At 43.9% G+C, this 17,926-nt stretch overlaps 1 protein-coding gene and 1 non-coding gene across 2 annotated transcripts in view; one reads left to right on the top strand and one right to left on the bottom strand.

The window, feature by feature from the left end:
- Window positions 1-17,926, bottom strand: part of PEX14 (peroxisomal biogenesis factor 14) — a 139,071-nt gene that overhangs the window by 115,206 nt on the left and 5,939 nt on the right. The window contains exon 2 of the mRNA XM_055331209.1: window positions 4,997-5,044. Within this exon, the coding sequence (XP_055187184.1) occupies window positions 4,997-5,044 (48 nt within the window). The remainder of the gene's footprint in view (window positions 1-4,996; window positions 5,045-17,926) is intronic.
- LOC129514363 (U6 spliceosomal RNA) lies at window positions 12,245-12,347 on the top strand. The gene has a single exon (XR_008665423.1). It is a non-coding gene; the product is annotated as a U6 spliceosomal RNA (small nuclear RNA).

Genomic DNA, 17,926 nt, shown 5'->3' with positions numbered 1-17,926 from the left:
ATATGCACATAGACATACCACATATGCACATGACTCTACACAAAGAAATGGGTGGAGCACATGAATGACAATCTCCTTCAGATTTCTGGTGGGGACAAAGCACGAGAGGCACCTGTCCCCAGTGAGCCCGCCAGCAAGAACAACTGAAGTACTCCAGCCATAAAAGATAGAAATACAGGGTGAGTGCCAGGAATCCACTGGAGAGGGCTCTAGGAGACAGCCAACTAGCTATAGGTATTCTTAAAGAGCTCGCAGGCTAACTCCCTGAATTCATCAAGATATTAATGGCCTTTTGATTCCCAGCCTTTGGTAACTGACTTAAAAACAAAAGAGAAAATCTTCAGTGTCCCAGGCATAATGTGGATGAGCTCCCCAAGAACTGGGATCAGATCCATGATGCAGGACCCCCTAGGCAAGGTTCTGTGAGCCTGAGGGAGAAGTCAGAGGCCACAGGATACTTCTGTAGTTAGACAGCAAAGCTGACATATGGGCTGGCTCTGTGAGTGCAGAGCATCCTTATTTTTAAAATAGTTCAGCCTACTACAAATGATTAACCCTAGGGAAGATGATAAAGTAGAGATGACCATCATATTTTATAAAAATAAATTCACTGTAGTTTGGGAGTATTGGGATGGATACAGGGGAAAGATAAAAACCGAAACAGAACAAAAAAACTACACCTGTAAGTCAGAGGAAGAAAGAATGGCCGAAGACTCATTCATTAGGAAGAACTTGGTTTCAAAGAGCAAAAAGTCAAAATGCTAGTTTAACCCAAATCCATAAGCATTGTATAAAGTGGGCGGCCTGCAGTATTGCTGCATATGGAGGAACCTGTGTTGAAACCAGTGAGCAACGTGCAAACGAAACCTTATTTATTGCTCACTTCAAATAACCTAAACTCAGATGACTAAAAGGACTCTCAGATGGTTACTTAACCGTGGTTTCTGAATCCCAGCAAGACAGAACCCGAGTTATCATGCAAACTACCGCCTACCCACTCTTTTTTAAGGTTATTTATTTATTTATTTATTTATTTGAGAGAAGAGAAAAAGAGCACAAGCAGTGGGGAAGGGCAGAGGGAGAGGGAGAAGCAGACTCCCTGCTGAGCAAGGAGCCAAATGTGAGGCTCGAGCCCGGGACCCTGAGATCATGACCCAAGCCGAAGGCAGATGCTTAACCAACAGAGCCACTCTGGCACACTCCCCCCACCCACCCCACCCACCCCCCCCCCCGTCCACCCATTTAAAGACCCACCGGCCAAGTGGGGCTTGATCCTGGGCGAGTGGTGCAGGGACTTGACCCAGGGCCCAAGCACATGCCTACACAGGGAATGAGGGGCACCTGGGGGGCTCAGACGGTTGAGTGTCTGCCTTTGGCTCAGGTCCTTGGATCTCAAGGTCCTTGGATTGAGCCCCACATTGAGCTCCTTGCTCAGTGGGAAGTCTGCTGTCTGCCTGTCCCTCTCCCTGTGCCCCTCCCACCACTCATGCTCTCTTTCTCACTCTCTGTCTCAAATAAATAAATAAAATCTTTTTTAAAATTTTAAAAAAGAAAACTCGGGTCTGAGAGAATTTACAAGTTTTCAACAGGTATGGGGAGGGGGTGGAGGTCAATACTCCGGAGGTCTGTCAAAACTCCTTGAGGCCAACCTCAGCGAAGAAAGTATAAAGAAGGAAAAAGCAATTGGCCATTTTAACTTTGGCACAGTTTTATCATCAATAATAAGGGAATTTCAACTGGGAGTTTACAGACCTTATCGTGACCGGTCTGTTCAACAATCTCCAGCCCTGAGGGCATTACAACATTATAGAGCAACTATCTCACTAATATGGCCAAGGTGGCCCAGGTGGTTTTTTTCATGGCGGGGAGGAGACTGAAGGGTGAGAGAAGGTAACATGCAGTCACTACATGGGTGGAACCAGAAAGGGGGTGGCTAAAAACACCAACGTATTGTTTCGAGACTTCAAGACGATACTCCTCAACAACAAAATCACAAGACTGTTCTTCTGGTCTGGAGAGCAGAAATGAAAATCAGGCCCTCCTTCTCTGACAGATAAAGCAAAAAACTAATGCTAACCCCCGAACATCACCGTCCATGTCATCGGCATTGTACTGACTATTCCATGGAGCCTTTTCTGTCATAACTCACCTTTCCAATAAAGGGAAAAATTACTCCAAAGTGATCTTGGTTAAGGAGACCAAGAATAAGGTTATATGCCTTCAGTATCCTATGCTTAGCCCTTTTAGTGTAGACAGCAGGCAGCTTCCACGACAGAATTTGGCGGGGGGTGGGGATCCCGGGTGGCTCAGCGGTTTAGCTCTGCCTTCCACCCAGGGTGTGATCCGGGGTCCTGGGATCAAGTCCTGCATCAGGCTTCCGGCATGGAGCCTACTTCTCCCTCTGCCTGTGTCTCTGCTCACAACAACGCCCCTCCCCCCACCGCCTCAAATCTCTGTGTCTCATGAATAAATAAATAAAATCTTTAAAAAAAATTTTTTTTGTGGAAAATACGCTCTCAGTTAAAAACAAGAGTGAAAGACACTTAGCAGGGTGTCCCCCCCAACACTTGAAAATCCTATTCCTCAGGACCTGGCTTCAAGTTTCACAAAAAAAAAATCCCTAAGTATACCCCGGGCAGATCTCATCCTTCTCTGAATAATGAGGGCTCTTATACTCCCAGCCAGGCAATTCTGCACCAAATTATATGCGATTTTGTACTGTTTGCTTAAATTATATATGGTCTTGTGCTGTCTGCTAATTGTTTCATGTGTACAAATGCCTTTTCTTCCCCCCAATAAAATGCATAAATTACTTAAGAAGAAGGCTTAATTTTATTCTTCAATTGTCTGTTCTCCCTGAGCATCCAAGAGCCCACAAATGTGCATGCCTAAGAAAGTTCCCCTAGGGAAGGTGGACTCGGACGGAGGACTGTGGACTTTCTCTGAGGGACGGATACCACCCCATCCCTTTGCCAGCATCCTGTGACTCTCATCCAACCTACTGCCAGCTCAAAGTCCTGTGCTCCCACCTGCCACGAGTCCTCACAAGTCCAGAAGGGGCCCCACTGCCTGGCACCCTCCCACCACCACTCTTGAGAGGCAGAAGTAGCTCACACAAGACCATACAGCTCGGCTGGTGCCCTCATTTAATCAGGCTGCTGTGAATGGTTGGCCAAAAGCAATAAGAGCATGACTGAGAGGCTGTGGGAGTTTAATATAAAAAAAATTAATAAAAAAAAAAAAAAGAAGGGAAGGAGAAAGGGTCCACCTTTTAATAGGGCCCTAATTACCCAACTCATAGGATCAGCCCAAATGAGATGGGAGTTTATTTCGTTTTTTTTTTTAATTATTGTTTTTTTTATATATATATAAATTGCTGCTATGTGTTTTCTTTCCTCTGAGCAATTATGTAGCAAGTACGTAAAGAGGGGAAAAATATTAATTAAATATAAGGTAATTGTAGAGTTGGCCTGGAGAGAATGAGTCTGAACTCTGGACGATCACAAGCTACTAGGGTTTGAAGACTGCTCAGGGCCTCCCAGAAAAGAAAGAAATGAACATACAACCAAACAACAAGCAGATGCGGAGTACAGCAGGAAAAGAACAGCATCCAGAAATGTGAGCAGAGCAAAGGGGCTGGCTGCAGGGCTCCAAACATCCAGAAATCAGCAAGGCTGCCGTTGCCTATGGGTCATTGCTAGAAAGAACCCCCAAGAGTTTACCCAATCACGCTGCAAAAGGAGGACCGGCCAGCTCTGCCGGTGATCAATAGTTAAGTCAGTAGATAAAAATGTAAAAGGAGACCATGGAGGGAAAGGGCTGCAGAGAACTACAGCATTCAGTTTGGACTTGAGTCCAAAACCAACCACAATTCCAGCCTGCGGGGCACTAGCAGACCCCAGGGGCACATTCCAGCTCCCTAGCTAAGGCCCTGGCAAAGCAAAGCCTTTCTGAAGCCTCTGGCTCTCCTACCACCCTGACAAACCCAGGTAATACCAAGAGAAAAACGAAGCCACTGTGGGGCGTGGTGGGAAAGGAGCCGGACTTAGTAACACGTGGTAACAGCGGGTGTCACGGAAGACAACAGCACTTCCCAACAGGGCTTGCATCACCCTGGTCTTTCTACAGCTCAGCCAAGTCCAACTCACCTTCATCTTGGGAAGCCTGGGTACAGGCTAGAATTCAGGCCTGTTCATGCCAGCTAAGGACCTCACATCACCTCCTCCCACTACTGCCAGAGGAGAGGGAAGAGAACCAGGCCTGGGAAACCAAAGCTGGGCGGTGCATCCCCAAGCTGGCTATCACCATTCAAACAAAGACAAAGTTCTAAAAGTTGGCCCTTCATAAATTTATCTGATGGGTGCAGAACAAGTCTTACTACCCAACGAACAGGATTTGCAGCAGTCCCTGAAATGCAAGCTAGAATGAAAATAGGGGGCGCTGGCAGGGACAGGGGCTCAGACCACCAAAGCAAAAGCAATTCGTGAAGAAAGTTACCCTCAGTACTCAGGAGGCTGCCTCCCTGTCAATACTATAAGCAGATAATGTTGGTAGTGAGCATCACAAATTACTGGCCAGACCATAAAGAACTCCCTGCCTTACCTGCCCCTCAAAGGCCACCTGACAGTGCTCTCACCCTGAAGGGTAGGATTGACTTGATTAGACAATCAAGTAGCAACTTGGTCCCAACTCCACCTCCAAAGGGTTCAGGCATCCCACTGATTAATAGCGATCAGCAATAAACAAAGTGGTGCATCACGCCCTGGGCTAGATGCTTTCTGTTCAGAAAAGACCAGGCTTTACTAAGGAGGGAGCCCACTAACTCCAGCAGGCCAGAAAAGAAGTCAGAAGTCAAAGGTCACTAAGTTAGTCTCCACACAGCAACTACTTCTGAAGAGAGACTAATGATGCAAAACTATAGGATCCTTGGGTTTCTCCACACTCACACAGTATTTTAGCGATTAGAAAAATGACACTATATATCTTGAGTACTTACCAGAGGCTCTCGAGGCACCACATTTTCACTTCCTGGAGTAGAGCTTGGCTGCACAGAAAAACAGAAACAAAAATAAGATCACAGTGCCACCCAATGGACATCAAAAAACCAAAGATACTCGTTTCTGAAGCATCACAACATCTATTCCTGCTGGTGGTGAGAGCACCAGCTTCTCAGACTGCGGAGCGTGCCACGGTGGGCTGCCTGTAAGAAGGAGCCCGCCCGTGGGGTCTGAACTTGCCAGTGAATGTGAAGAGACTGCTGCTGGGTTCACTGCCACAGCACCTCCAGGAGAAGGCTAGGTTTGGCTTAGGAGGGCCCAAGATCAGCAGCCAAGCAGCAAGGGCCGGGGACCATCATAAGATCCACGGAATGGCAAAATCCAGAGGAAAGGCAGCACGAGAGCAAAACTTCCCTTTTGCATCATCTTCCCACCAAACTGATGGGAGAAAAGCAGAGCCGAAGTGGAGAACCGGATCCAGCCACAAGGGGGCCCCAGGTGCCCACGCTCAGGATTTTCTCCAGGCATCTACTAGGAGCCAGGAAGCAAAGAAACTAGCCACTGGTTCCCTTTGGCTGATGATCTGACCACTTAGAGAAAAGGGGGAGACTGAGACAGACAGACTAGGAGGAAACTCACAAATCTCCAAAAGAATAAAACAAGCAGTTTGAGAGAATTAGGATTAGTTTATTGTTACTGATGTCCAAGCCAATCTCCAATCATCTACAGATAATATCCAGACAAGTGCAGCTAATCTGTGGGTCTCGAGAGCCAGCCTCCAGCCTCCATATTCCTCCCAGCTCATTCAGATGGCAAGTGTCAGGCCTCCTGGTGGGGGAGGGGGAGGCAAAGAAGGTGGGAGAGGAAAGAGTCCAGGCCACAGAGAGGCCCCAGAGATCTCCCCACACCCCATTGCCTAACGGCTGGCACACAGCGCAGTGGCCAGGCCTCTGCTGGGAGCACTCTATCTCCTCATTCAAAGACCCAGGACGAGGTCAGCCCACAGGAAACCAAATGGAAAGTCTTAAGGAATCTGAGCTTGCATTCCTGGCCTCCCCCCACCACCACACCCCCCACCCCCGTCCTGCATCCTGCTTGCTCCCTCCCGAGGCTCCCAGCAGCAGCAGCAGCAGCAACAACCTCCCCCATTCAGATCTCTGGCCCAGTCCCCTCGGGGTTCTACATCCAGCCACCTTCTGGCCTCCTCTGGACTCAAGTTCCTCCACAGATTCATCATCCTCTCCCTCGCCACACCTGTCCTCTTCCAATGTTCCCTGTCTGAGAGAATGGCACAGCCTTCCACCAAAACATACAAACCAGAGTCCAAAAGATCATTCTGGATAGCTCTTTCTCCCCCACTCACCAGAGCTAACACATGATCAATCCTGCCAACACTCCTTCCTAAATACCCATGGAATCGTCCACCCACTTCTCTCCACCTCCACTGCCATTGCCATCACTTGGGTCAAAGTTTCCAAAATCTCCTGCCTGGACCACTGCCAAAGCCTCTGCATGGGTCCCTCCACATCCATGCCGGGCTCTCTTCTAACTCACTTCTCACACCGCAAACAGACTATCACTTCAAAATGGCAATAATCGGATCTCGCCTCGCCCACCCAGTAAACAACCCCAAAAGCTCTAATACAGAAAACCCTCTCGGTGTGGCTGCGAGGCCTCGTGTCCACTGACCGAGGCCTCGTGTCCACTGACCGCAACCCAGGTCTCTGTGAACCACACTGCCCAGCTCCACCCCCCCAGACGCACAGGCCTCTGCACAGGCTGTCCCCGCCCCGCCCCTCCCCCGCCCCTGACAGTTTGACTCGTCCTTCGTTTCAGCTTCGTCCTTCGTTTCAGCTTCGTCACCTCGTCACCTCGTTGGGGAAGCACTTCTCTGACATCCACGACAGGGTGAACCCTCTCAATTACGTCCTAACACCATCCACCTCTTTCAAGGACTGAGCAGAACTGCACCTTTACTTGTGTCTGTGTCCCTCACTGGCTGCGAACTCCACAGGGCAGAAACTGTGCTGCTTACTGTGTCCCTGGGGCTCATGCAGGCACACACTAGGCTTCCAAGGTATTTGCTTAATGAATGAAAGGAAAAAAAACAATGGTTCTTACTCAACTGAATGGATGACAGACTCAACGTCATTATCTTCCTGAGGGCTCTACTTGGCAAATAACGAAATGCTAACATTTATTTACTTCTTATTTAATTCTACAATGTCTGGAAATCATTGCTGATGAGAAACTGAGGCAAAGGAGGTTAAATAATGTGCCCATGATGACTCAGTCAGTAACTGGGACTAAAGGGATTTGAACCATTCTACTTAAAATCATCGAGTTTTGTCCAGACCGCATTTCATTAAGTGACACTCTTAATGCAACCCCCCAAATAATAATGTGGGTTATTTGACTTAAATCTAACCCAAACAGCTTTAATATTTAGGAAGCCTTCTTCTTGTTTAAATACAACTAATCACTAGGAATCATTATCACCAAGGAACTTCCTTTAAAATTAGTTCATCTCTTGAAGAGCTAGCATTTGGTGGAGGGCAAACAGTATTATGGTACTAACAATACACCCTTTCATCATATACCCTTTTGTACCTTTTTAAACTGTGAGCTACAGAAGTGAACTCTGCTTGAAAAATAAATAAAATATTAAAATTTTTAAAAAGATGGGATGCCAGGGTGGCTCAGTGGTTGAGCATCTGCCTTTGGCTCAGATCGTGACCCTGGGGTCCCGGGATAGAGTCCCCCACTGGGCTCCCCGCAGGGAGCCTGCTTCTCCCTCTGCCTGTGTCTCTGCCTCTCTCTCTCTCTGTGTGTGTCTCTCATGAATAAATAAATAAAATCTTTAAAATAAAATAAAATTTTTAAAAAGAAAGCTTCCCTCTCATTCCAACACTCCCCTCTTCCTAAGAGGACCCACCACTGATGCTGGTTCCTTATAGATTCTTCCAGGGATATTCAAAGTGTTTAAGAACCGAAACGGGGGCAGCCCGGGTGGCTCAGCAGTTTAGCGCCGCCTCCAGCCCAGAGCCTGATCCTGGAGACCCAGGATCGAGTCCCACATCGGGCTCCCTGCATGGAGCCTGTTTCTCCCTCTGCCTGTGTCTCTGCCTCTCTCTCCCTCTCTTTGTCTCTCATGAATAAATAAATAAAATATTTTAAAAAAAAGAACCAAAACGTGTGTGCATACCCCCATCAAGGAATGTGAATAGCGACACTCTCCAAATTCCTCAAGTCTTGACTTCCAGAGCCTTCGTCAGCACACCAAAGGCAGGACTCCAGGCCCAAGTGTCAGGGCTACTAAAAAGAATAAGATTTCCCCATACCCTATTCAAACTCACAGAGCTACTAAGGTCTGTTAGACGGTATCAGTGAGCTCACAGAAGCCCTCACACCAATCTAGCAATTGCCTAAGCTGATTACATTTTTGATGATTCTCCAGCTCGTTTTGGAATACCTGCAGTCTAAAATGGACCATCCCCCATTTTTCATCTTAGTATTTTTAGAAAATAGTTTCTTGATGACCAAAACAGCCTTAATCTTTACTACTCTCCACACTGATTTCCTTGGTAATACCACCCAAAAGTCTTCATTGGATAACTAGTTTATTACCTATCTATCCCCACTGATTTTAAGCTCCTTAAAGGCAGGCACTTTACCATCTTACTGAAGGCCAATCTTCAGCACTTAAAATATCACTGGTACCCAATAAGTATGATCTTAAGCTTCTTTTTTTTTTATTATATATATTTTTTTTAATTTTTATTTATGATAGTCACAGAGAGAGAGAGAGAGGCAGAGACACAGGCAGAGGGAGAAGCAGGCTCCATGCACCGGGAGCCCGACGTGGGATTCGATCCCGGGTCTCCAGGATCGCGCCCTGGGCCAAAGGCAGGCGCCAAACCGCTGCGCCACCCAGGGATCCCGATCTTAAGCTTCTTTTAACCAAAAAAGTTAAAACAAAGGAATCAAGTCATATATAAACACACAAAGGAAGCAAGCAGAGAACCACAGCAGGACACGTGTTCACCCCTGGGACACTTCATCCACAACTTAACGCAAACCTGGCCTACTCCCAGTGTTTTGGTCCAATGGTTCTCAACGCCAGGCCAGAATCACCTTGACACACACACACATCCCAGAGGAACATTTGAAAATGTGTGGAAGTGTTTCTGCTGTCACAATGACCAGGGAATCTCACTGGCACTTAGAAGGCAGGAGCCTGGGAGGCTCTATGCCCAGCACTGCATGCAATGAAGAACTGTCCCATCCAAACACCAACAGGACCCCTTGGAGAATCCTGCCCATTCTGCTTCCTTATGATGAGGAGGGGCACAGACTCCCATCTTTTTTTTTTTTTTTTTTATGATAGTCACACACAGAGAGAGAGAGAGAGAGAGAGAGAGAGGCAGAGACACAGGCAGAGGGAGAAGCAGGCTCCATGCACCAGGAGCCCGACGTGGGATTCGATCCCGGGTCTCCAGGATCGCGCCCTGGGCCAAAGGCAGGCGCTAAACCGCTGCGCCACCCAGGGATCCCCAGACTCCCATCTTTAACATGCAGCTCTAGGTGTCGCTTCAAAGAAGGGCAAAGGTCTAAGCAACCACCTGCTTGTCAGAAGTTCACTCCTCCCAGCACTTTCAGGCCTGTCGGTCTCACCAGCCCAACTTTAATGACAGCCCAACAGTTCTCAAACACCTACCCCTGCATCAACCCCCTTTAAGTGGTCAAATCTATTTTCTGGCTTGAGACAAATCTCTACAAATTATATTCCACCTTGATCTTGGAAATTTTGACAGAGTGGTCTTGACTTTAATAATAATAATAATAATAATAATAGATAATAGTAAGGCTTAGAAATCACCAGCTGAGGCCCACTGCAAAGGTGTAAGAAACAGGCTCTAAGGCAATGCATCGTCAGGATCCTTAGGGGCGAGAATACAGAGAGCAGAAAAGAAGAGCCATAATGTAGGACAGAGGGAAAAAAAAAGACCCCAGTGACAGAGAGAAATGCTCCCAGTTTGACAGGCACAACTGTGCTCTCACTCCTGCCACCCAGGCTCTGACGTCCCTCAGCCAAAAGGTGCATCCCAGTGCTGACCTTGAGATGTGGCCAAGACCTGCTGCACACGTACCCCAGGCCCGAGCACCTGGCAGACCATCCAGGTCCAAGAGTGACCATTCCGCACCTGCCACATGGCTGCGTAACTCTGGGTATGTCCTATGCCAGTCTGGCCTAGAGATCTTCACAGAAAAGAATAAGGTTCAACTCAACAATTATTTCTTGAGAGGTCCTGGCACAGAGGCAAGTGCATGAAGTTTGGCAACAGTAACTGAGTGACTGTGGGTATACTGCTCAACCTCTCGGAACCTCCATCTCCCCATCCATGGGAGTAATGGGAATAATACCACCACCCCACACTCAGGGTGAGATGACAGAAGTTATATCCTAGCACTCCTCTGCTCAAAATCAACTAAGAGACTTCTGCTTTGTCTGTGATGGAGTAATTGGGACCAGATTTAACCTCCCACTGTGAACAATTAAAAACTAAACAAAATACATGACACCACTGTTTGTAGACCTTGGACAACAGTGATTCCCGACAGAACAAAAACAAATGATGTGAGCCCTAAGATCACTCTGCCTTTCTGCTGGGAGGCATGTTTCAGACCAAGAAGGGGGAGGTGGGGGTCCCAGCAGAGCATGGCAGGTGTCTTACTGAGCTGAGGAAACAGAGACTAGGGTTCAGGGAGGCTAAGGCAGCTAAAAGTTGCAGGACAGAGTTCCAGAGGAGAGGGCTACAAAGAAACAGAGCTCCAAAAATACACACAGAGGTTCCCTTACATCTTTGCTGCATATTAAAAGTGTACGCTCACAGAGTGAAACTCTACAAGGCTGAGAAATCGCAATGAAGAAGCCATGAGATGAATGGCTCCCAGGGTCCTCGCAGGCCTTATGAGCCGCAAGCACCAGAGTGGGTGTCCTCACTGCTCAGTCAGGGCACTCAACTCAGTAGAGACCTGAAGGGCCATGTCCTGGTAGGGGAAGGGCAGATTATCCCTAGGGTAAAGGCCACCCTAGATCTACCCTAATAAAGTTTTAAAATGGGACTGGACATTATCAAAATGAGCCAAAAGCAACTTAACTACCCACCAGAACAAATCTCAAAACTCTTCAAACTAAGGCCTCAAAATCCAGATCCTCAACAATGTAAAATTCATAGTATCCAGCACCCAATCAATAATCTCAACAGATGTCAGGAGGCAGAGAAGTGTGATTCATAATAATAAGAAAAATTAGAAGAAATAATTTGCACACAAGAGAACATTAAGACAGGTGTTATAACTTTATTGAAGAACTTAATGCAATTTAAAAAAAAAAACATACTGAATCATTATGTTGTGTGCCTGAAACTGATAATGTTATGCCATTTATCCCTCAATAAAAAGAAAATTCAAAGGAAAACAGGATCATAGTAAGAGAAGAAATATATTGCATAAAAAGAAAGCAAAACTTCTAGAGAAGAAAATATAATATCTGAAATAAAAAATTCACTCAATGGGGAGTGCCAGCAGACTAGATACTGCAGAAGAAAAGGTAAGTGCATCTGAAGACACAGCAATAAAAACTGACCAAAATGAAGGACAAAGAAAAAAGAAAAAGAATGAAAAATATCTGAAGAAATAATGGCCAAAAATTTCCTAAGTTTGATGAAAACTATAAACTCCCAAATCCAAGAAACTCAGCAAACCCTAAGCAAAGCATTCTAAGGCATTACACAATCAAATTGTTAAACCCATGAAAAGGAGGAAATCTTACAAGCAGCCAGAAAACAAGAGAACCTTTACCTACAAATATTAATCAAGACTAAGAATGACTTCAGACTCCTGATCAGAAGATATGCAAACCAAATAAAAAATACAATAGTATTGTATCTTTAAAATACCTGTGGATGGGATCCCTGGGTGGCGCAGTGGTTTGGCGCCTGCCTTTGGCCCGGGGCGCGATCCTGGAGACCCAGGATCGAATCCCACGTCGGGCTCCCGGTGCATGGAGCCTGCTTCTCCCTCTGCCTATGTCTCTGCCTCTCTCTCTCTCTCTGTGACTATCATAAATAAATTAAAAAAATAATAATAATAAAATAAAATACCTGTGGAGGAGAAAACCTGTCAACCTAAATTCTATGTCCAGTGAAAATATCTTTCAAAAATAAATTCAAAATAAAATATACTTGCTTCAGCAGCACATACACTAAAATTGAAACAACACAAAGAAGATTAGCATGGTCCCTGAGCAAAGAAGACATGCAAATTTGTGAAACATTCCATGATTTTTGTAAGGTATAGAATTGCTGCATAACTGTGCACCTGAAACTAATACAACACTGTATGTTAACTACTCTGGAATTAAAATTTAAATCTTAATAACATTTTAAAAATAGGGCAGACTGGGTGGCTCAGCGGTTTAGCACCACCTTCAGCCCAGGGTGTGATCCTGGAGACCCGGGATCGAGTCCCACATCGGGCTCCCTGCATGGAGCCTGCTTCTCCCTCTGCTAGTGTCTCTGCCTCTGTGTGTCTCTCGTGAATAAATAAATAAAATCTTAAAAAATATAATAATTAATTAAATAAATAAAAAGAAAAAAAAAAAAAAGAAACTGTTCAGGGGGGGAAAAAAAACCAAAAGAATTTGTCAACAGTATATCTGTACCACAAGAAATGTTAAAAGAAATTCTGTAACCAGAAGAAAAATAATGCCAGATGAAAACTAGATCTACACAAAAGAATGCCAGAAATGGTAAATATGCTGATAAGATATGTTAAATATACATTTATTTCTTTAAAAAGATATAATTTAAAGTGTACTGCAGGATTGTACATAGGTACAAGTAAAACCTATGACACTAATGACATAATGGATGAGAGAAGCAACAGAAGTATACTGTTCTAAGGTTCTTACACTCCATGTGAATTGGTATATCACTTGAAAGCAGGCTCTGGCAACATTAACATATCATAAAAACTCACAGCAATTACTGACAAACAAAAAACAGAAGCTAAACCAATAGTAGAGATCAAATGAAACACTAAAAAAACAATTCAATCCGGGATCCCTGGGTGGTGCAGCGGTTTGGCGCCTGCCTTTGGCCCAGGGCGCGATCCTGGAGACCCGGGATCAAATCCCACATCGGGCTCCCGGTGCATGGAGCCTGCTTCTCCTTCTGCCTGTGTCTCTGCCTCTCTCTCTCTCTCTCTCTCTCTCTCTCTATCATAAATAAAGAAAAAATAAAAATTAAAAAAAAATTCAATCCAAGAGAAAACAAGATAGTAGGAATCAAAGAACAGATGAAAAGAATTTCAAGATGGTAGGCTTAAACTCAACCATATTTATGTTTACTTCAGTGTAAATGAAACACTCCAACTAGAAGGCAGAGATTGTCATACTATGCTGGTGGGGGGGCAGGGGGTGGTGGGAGCTAAGATCTAGCTGCATGCTGTCTAGGAGAAAACCACGTTTAACAAAAATAAACATAGGTAAAAGGCCAAAGGATGGAAGATGACACCCATGCAAACAATAGTCATAAGGAAGGTGCAATACATATATTAATCTCTGACAACTCAAAATAGCAGATACTACCAAATATAAACAGGGACATTTCAAAAATGAAGGAATCAATCAAGAAGACCTAATAATCCTGAATAAGTATGCACACAATAACGGATTTTCAAAATACATAAAGTAAATCAGAATTAAAAAGCTATAAACAAATCCACAATTACAGTTGGAGACTTTAATAATCTTTCCTTAATCAAAAAAGTCAGTAAGGATACAAAAAACTTAACTATCAACTAACTCAGCCTAACTGACATTAATAGAACACTCCACCAACAACCACAGAATATTCATTATTTTCAAGTTCACAAGGAAAATTCACCAAGACAGACCATAAAACAAATCTCAAATTTAAAGGATTTGAAGCCACATACAGGATGTTCTCTGACCACGAGATTAAACTAGAAATCAAGGGGCACCTCAGTGGCTCAGTGGTTGAGCTTCTGCCTTTGGCTCAGGTCATGATCCCTGGGTCCTGGGATCGAGTCCCACACCGGGCTGCCTACAGGGAGCCTGCTTCTTCTTCTGCCTATGTCTCTGCCTCTCTCTCTCTCTCTCTGTCTCTCATGAATAAATAAATAAAATATTAAAATCAATAAAAATAAAAATAAATAGGGTCGCCTGGTGGTTAAGTGGCTGCCTTCAGCTCAGGTCATGATTCCAGGGTCCTAGGATCAAGCTCCATATCAGGCCTGCTCAGTGGGGAGTCTGCTTCCCCCTCTCCCTCCACCCCTCCCACTGCATGTGCTTTCTCTCTCTCTCTCTCAAATAAATATTCAAAAAAAATAAAAATAAGTAAACTAGAAATCGATAATAGAAAAAAAAGCGGAGGGCAGCCCCAGTGGCTTAGCGGTTTAGCGCCACCTTCGGCCCGGGGGGGGGGGGGGGTGATCCTGCAGACCAGGGATCAAGTCCCACATCAGGCTCCCTGCATGGAGCCTGCTTCTCCCTCTGCCTGTGTCTCTGCCCCTCTCTGTGCCTCTCATGAGTAAATAAATAAAATCTTTTAAAAAAAAAAAGTGGAAAAATCTCAAATGTTTGGAAATTAGATTTCTAAATTATGGGTGAAAGAAGAAATCACAGAGAAATAAAACATTCTGAATTGAACAAAAATGAAAACAACATAATTTAAGTTTGTGGGATGCAACTAACACTGTGCTGGAAAGGAAATAACATTTTAAGTACCATACTAACTTTAGAAAATATGCTAGAGAAATAAGAGCAAATGAAACTCAAAATAGAAGGAAAGAAATAAATGAAAAAACTACAATCAATGAAATAAAAGCTAGTTTTTCTTTTTTTAAAGATTTTATTTTTATTTATTCATGAGAGACACACAGAGAGAGGCAGAGACACAGGCAGAGGGAGAAGCAGGCTCCACACAGGGAGCCCAATGCGGGGACCGGATCCCAGGACTCCAGGATCATGCCCTGGGCTGAAGGCAAACCCCTGAGCCACCCAGGCAACCCAAAGCTAGTTTTTTGAGGAGTATTAAAATTGGTAGCCTCCAGCTAAACCAATCAGTAAAAAAAAGAGGAGACACTAACTGGCAGTATTCGGAATGAAAAAGGGAAAATCACTGCATATCTATAGATACTTAAAAGGTAATATTATAAAAAACGTTAAAGCAACAAATTTGACAACTGAAATGATGACAAATTCCCTGACACAGGGGCACCTGGGTGGCTCAGTGGTTGAGCGTCTGCCTTCAGCTCAGGGCGTGATCCTGGGATAGTGTCCCCCTCGTCGAGCTCCCTGCGAGGAGCCTGCTTCTCCCTCTGCCTGTGTCTCTGCCTCTCTCTCTGTCTCTCATGAATAAATAAATAAAATATTTTAAGAAATTAAAAGAAAAATTCCTTGACATGCAACATACCAAAATGCCCAAAGAACAGTTTAACAGCCTTATCTATCTTAAAAATGCATATTAAACAATATTCTAACATAATTTAGAATATTTAATTTAAAAAAAGAAATTAAGGGGGACGCCTCAGTGGCACAGTGGTTGAGTGTCTGCCTTTGGCTCAGGGCATGATCCTGAAGTCCTGGGATCGGGTCCCACATCAGGCCCCGTGGGGAGCCTGCTTCTCCCTCTGTCTCTGTCTCTCTCTGTGTGTCTCTCATGAATAAATAAATAAAATCTTTTTTAAAAAATCGGGGCAGCCCACGTGGCTCAGCGGTTTAGCGCCGCCTTCGGCCCAGGGCCTCATCCTGGAGACCGGGGATCGAGTCCTGCATCAGGCTCCCTGCATGGAGCCTGCTTCTCCCTCCGCCTGTGTATCTGCCTCTCTGCCTCTCTCTCTCTCTGTCTCTAATAAATAAAAAATCTTTAAAAAAATAAAATAAAAATATCAAGTCTTCAAAAATAAATACGTAATATAAAAATAAAAAAGAAAGTATGTAACGAAAATTTAAAAAGAAAATTCTAAACCCAGGTGGCTTCATTGGTGAATTCTTCCCCCCCCCCCCCACTGGTGAATTCTCATAAACATTTAAGGAAAAAGTAATGCCAATCTTATACAAACTATTTCAAAAAATAGAAAAAATGGTAAAATTTCCCAACTCATTCTATGAGGCCAATGTTACCTTGATACCAAATCTATACAAAAATTTCACAGAAACACACACAAGAAAACTACAACTCAATATCTTTCTTAAGCATAAATGAAGAAAGCCTTAACAGAATACTAACCAAATCCAGCAAAATATAATGTGGATAATACATCATAACCAAGTAGAATTTACCTAACAAATAGAAAATTGATTTAACATTTGAAAAATCAACGTGCATCATCATATTAATAAAGAAAACAACAGGATCAACACATAGCAAAAAGAGCACTTGACAACAGTCAAAACACACAATTTTTTTTTTTTCAAAAACACTCAACAAATTAAAAATAAAAGTTGAGGGATCCCTGGGTGGCGCAGCGGTTTGGCGCCTGCCTTTGGCTCAGGGCGCGATCCTGGAGACCCGGGATCGAATCCCATATCGGGCTCCCGGTGCATGGAGCCTGCTTCTCCCTCTGCCTGTGTCTCTGCCTCTCTCTCTCTCTCTCTCTCTGTGACTATCATAAATAAATAAATTTAAAAAAATAAAATAAAATAAAAGTTGAAAAAAATTGAATCTCCTCCACTTGATAAAGTGCACCTTCAAAAAAACTTACAGCTAATATCATTTTTAAATGTGAAGACTGAATGAATTTTCTCCTAAGATCAAGAATTGAAGACTATCTGTTCTCGAGCAGCCCCGGTGGCTCAGCGGTTTAGCGCCACCTTTGGCCCAGGGCCTGATCCTGGGTCCCGGGATCGAGTCCCACGTCAGGCTCCCTGCATGGGGCAGGTTTCTCCCTCTGCCTATGTCTCTGCCTCTTTCTCTCTCTCTCTCTCTCTCTGTGTCTCTTATGAATAAATAAATAAAATCTTTAAAAAATATATATCTATTCTCAATATTCCTATTAACACTGTATGAGAAGTCCTAGCATACAAATTGGAAAGAAATATGTAAAGCTGTCTTCATTTGCAGATGACACGATTATGTACAGAGAAATCAAACAATCTACAAAAAAGCTATTTGAATTATAAGTGAGTGTAGTAAGATTATAAATACAAGGCCAACATACAAACTCAATTTTATTTATTTTTTTTATCATGATAAGCGCACTCTTTAATCCCCATCACCTGCTTCACTCTTCCCCCCCACCAACCTCCCCTCTGGCAACCATCAGTTTGTTCTCTACAGTTAAGAGTCTGTTTCTTGGTTTGTCTCTATCATTTTTTTTTCCTTTGCTCATCTGTGTCTTAAATTCCACATGAGTGAAATCATATGGTATTTGTCTTCCTCTGATTTCAGTTAGCATTATACTCTCTAGCTCTACCTATGTTTTTGCAAATGGCAAGATTCCATTCTTTTTATGGCTGAATAGTATTCCATTATATATTCATTTATATATGTATGTGTATGTATCTTACATCTATCAATGGACATTTGGGCTATTTCCATAGTATGACTACTGTAAACAATGATACAATTTTATTTCTACATACTAGCATTCAACAATTAAAAACAAAAATTTGCATGACTTCCATAATCAGTGTACCAGATTATGAAATATTTAGAGTAAAATTTAACAATATGTGTACATGACCTATAGACTTAAAACTACAAAACACTACTGAGAAAAATCAAAGACAACTAAATGAAACACATGCCATGTTAATGAATCAGAAAATCAATATTGACAAAGTGTCAATTCTCCCCCAAATTGATCTATAGATTCCACACAATCACAGTAAAAATCCC

Source organism: Nyctereutes procyonoides, unplaced genomic scaffold, assembly GCF_905146905.1.
Source record: "Nyctereutes procyonoides isolate TBG_1078 unplaced genomic scaffold, NYPRO_anot_genome, whole genome shotgun sequence".
NCBI classification, from domain to species: Eukaryota; Metazoa; Chordata; class Mammalia; order Carnivora; family Canidae; genus Nyctereutes; species Nyctereutes procyonoides.
Note: the sequence above shows the minus strand (reverse complement) of the source record. Positions and strands in the feature narration are given on the sequence as shown.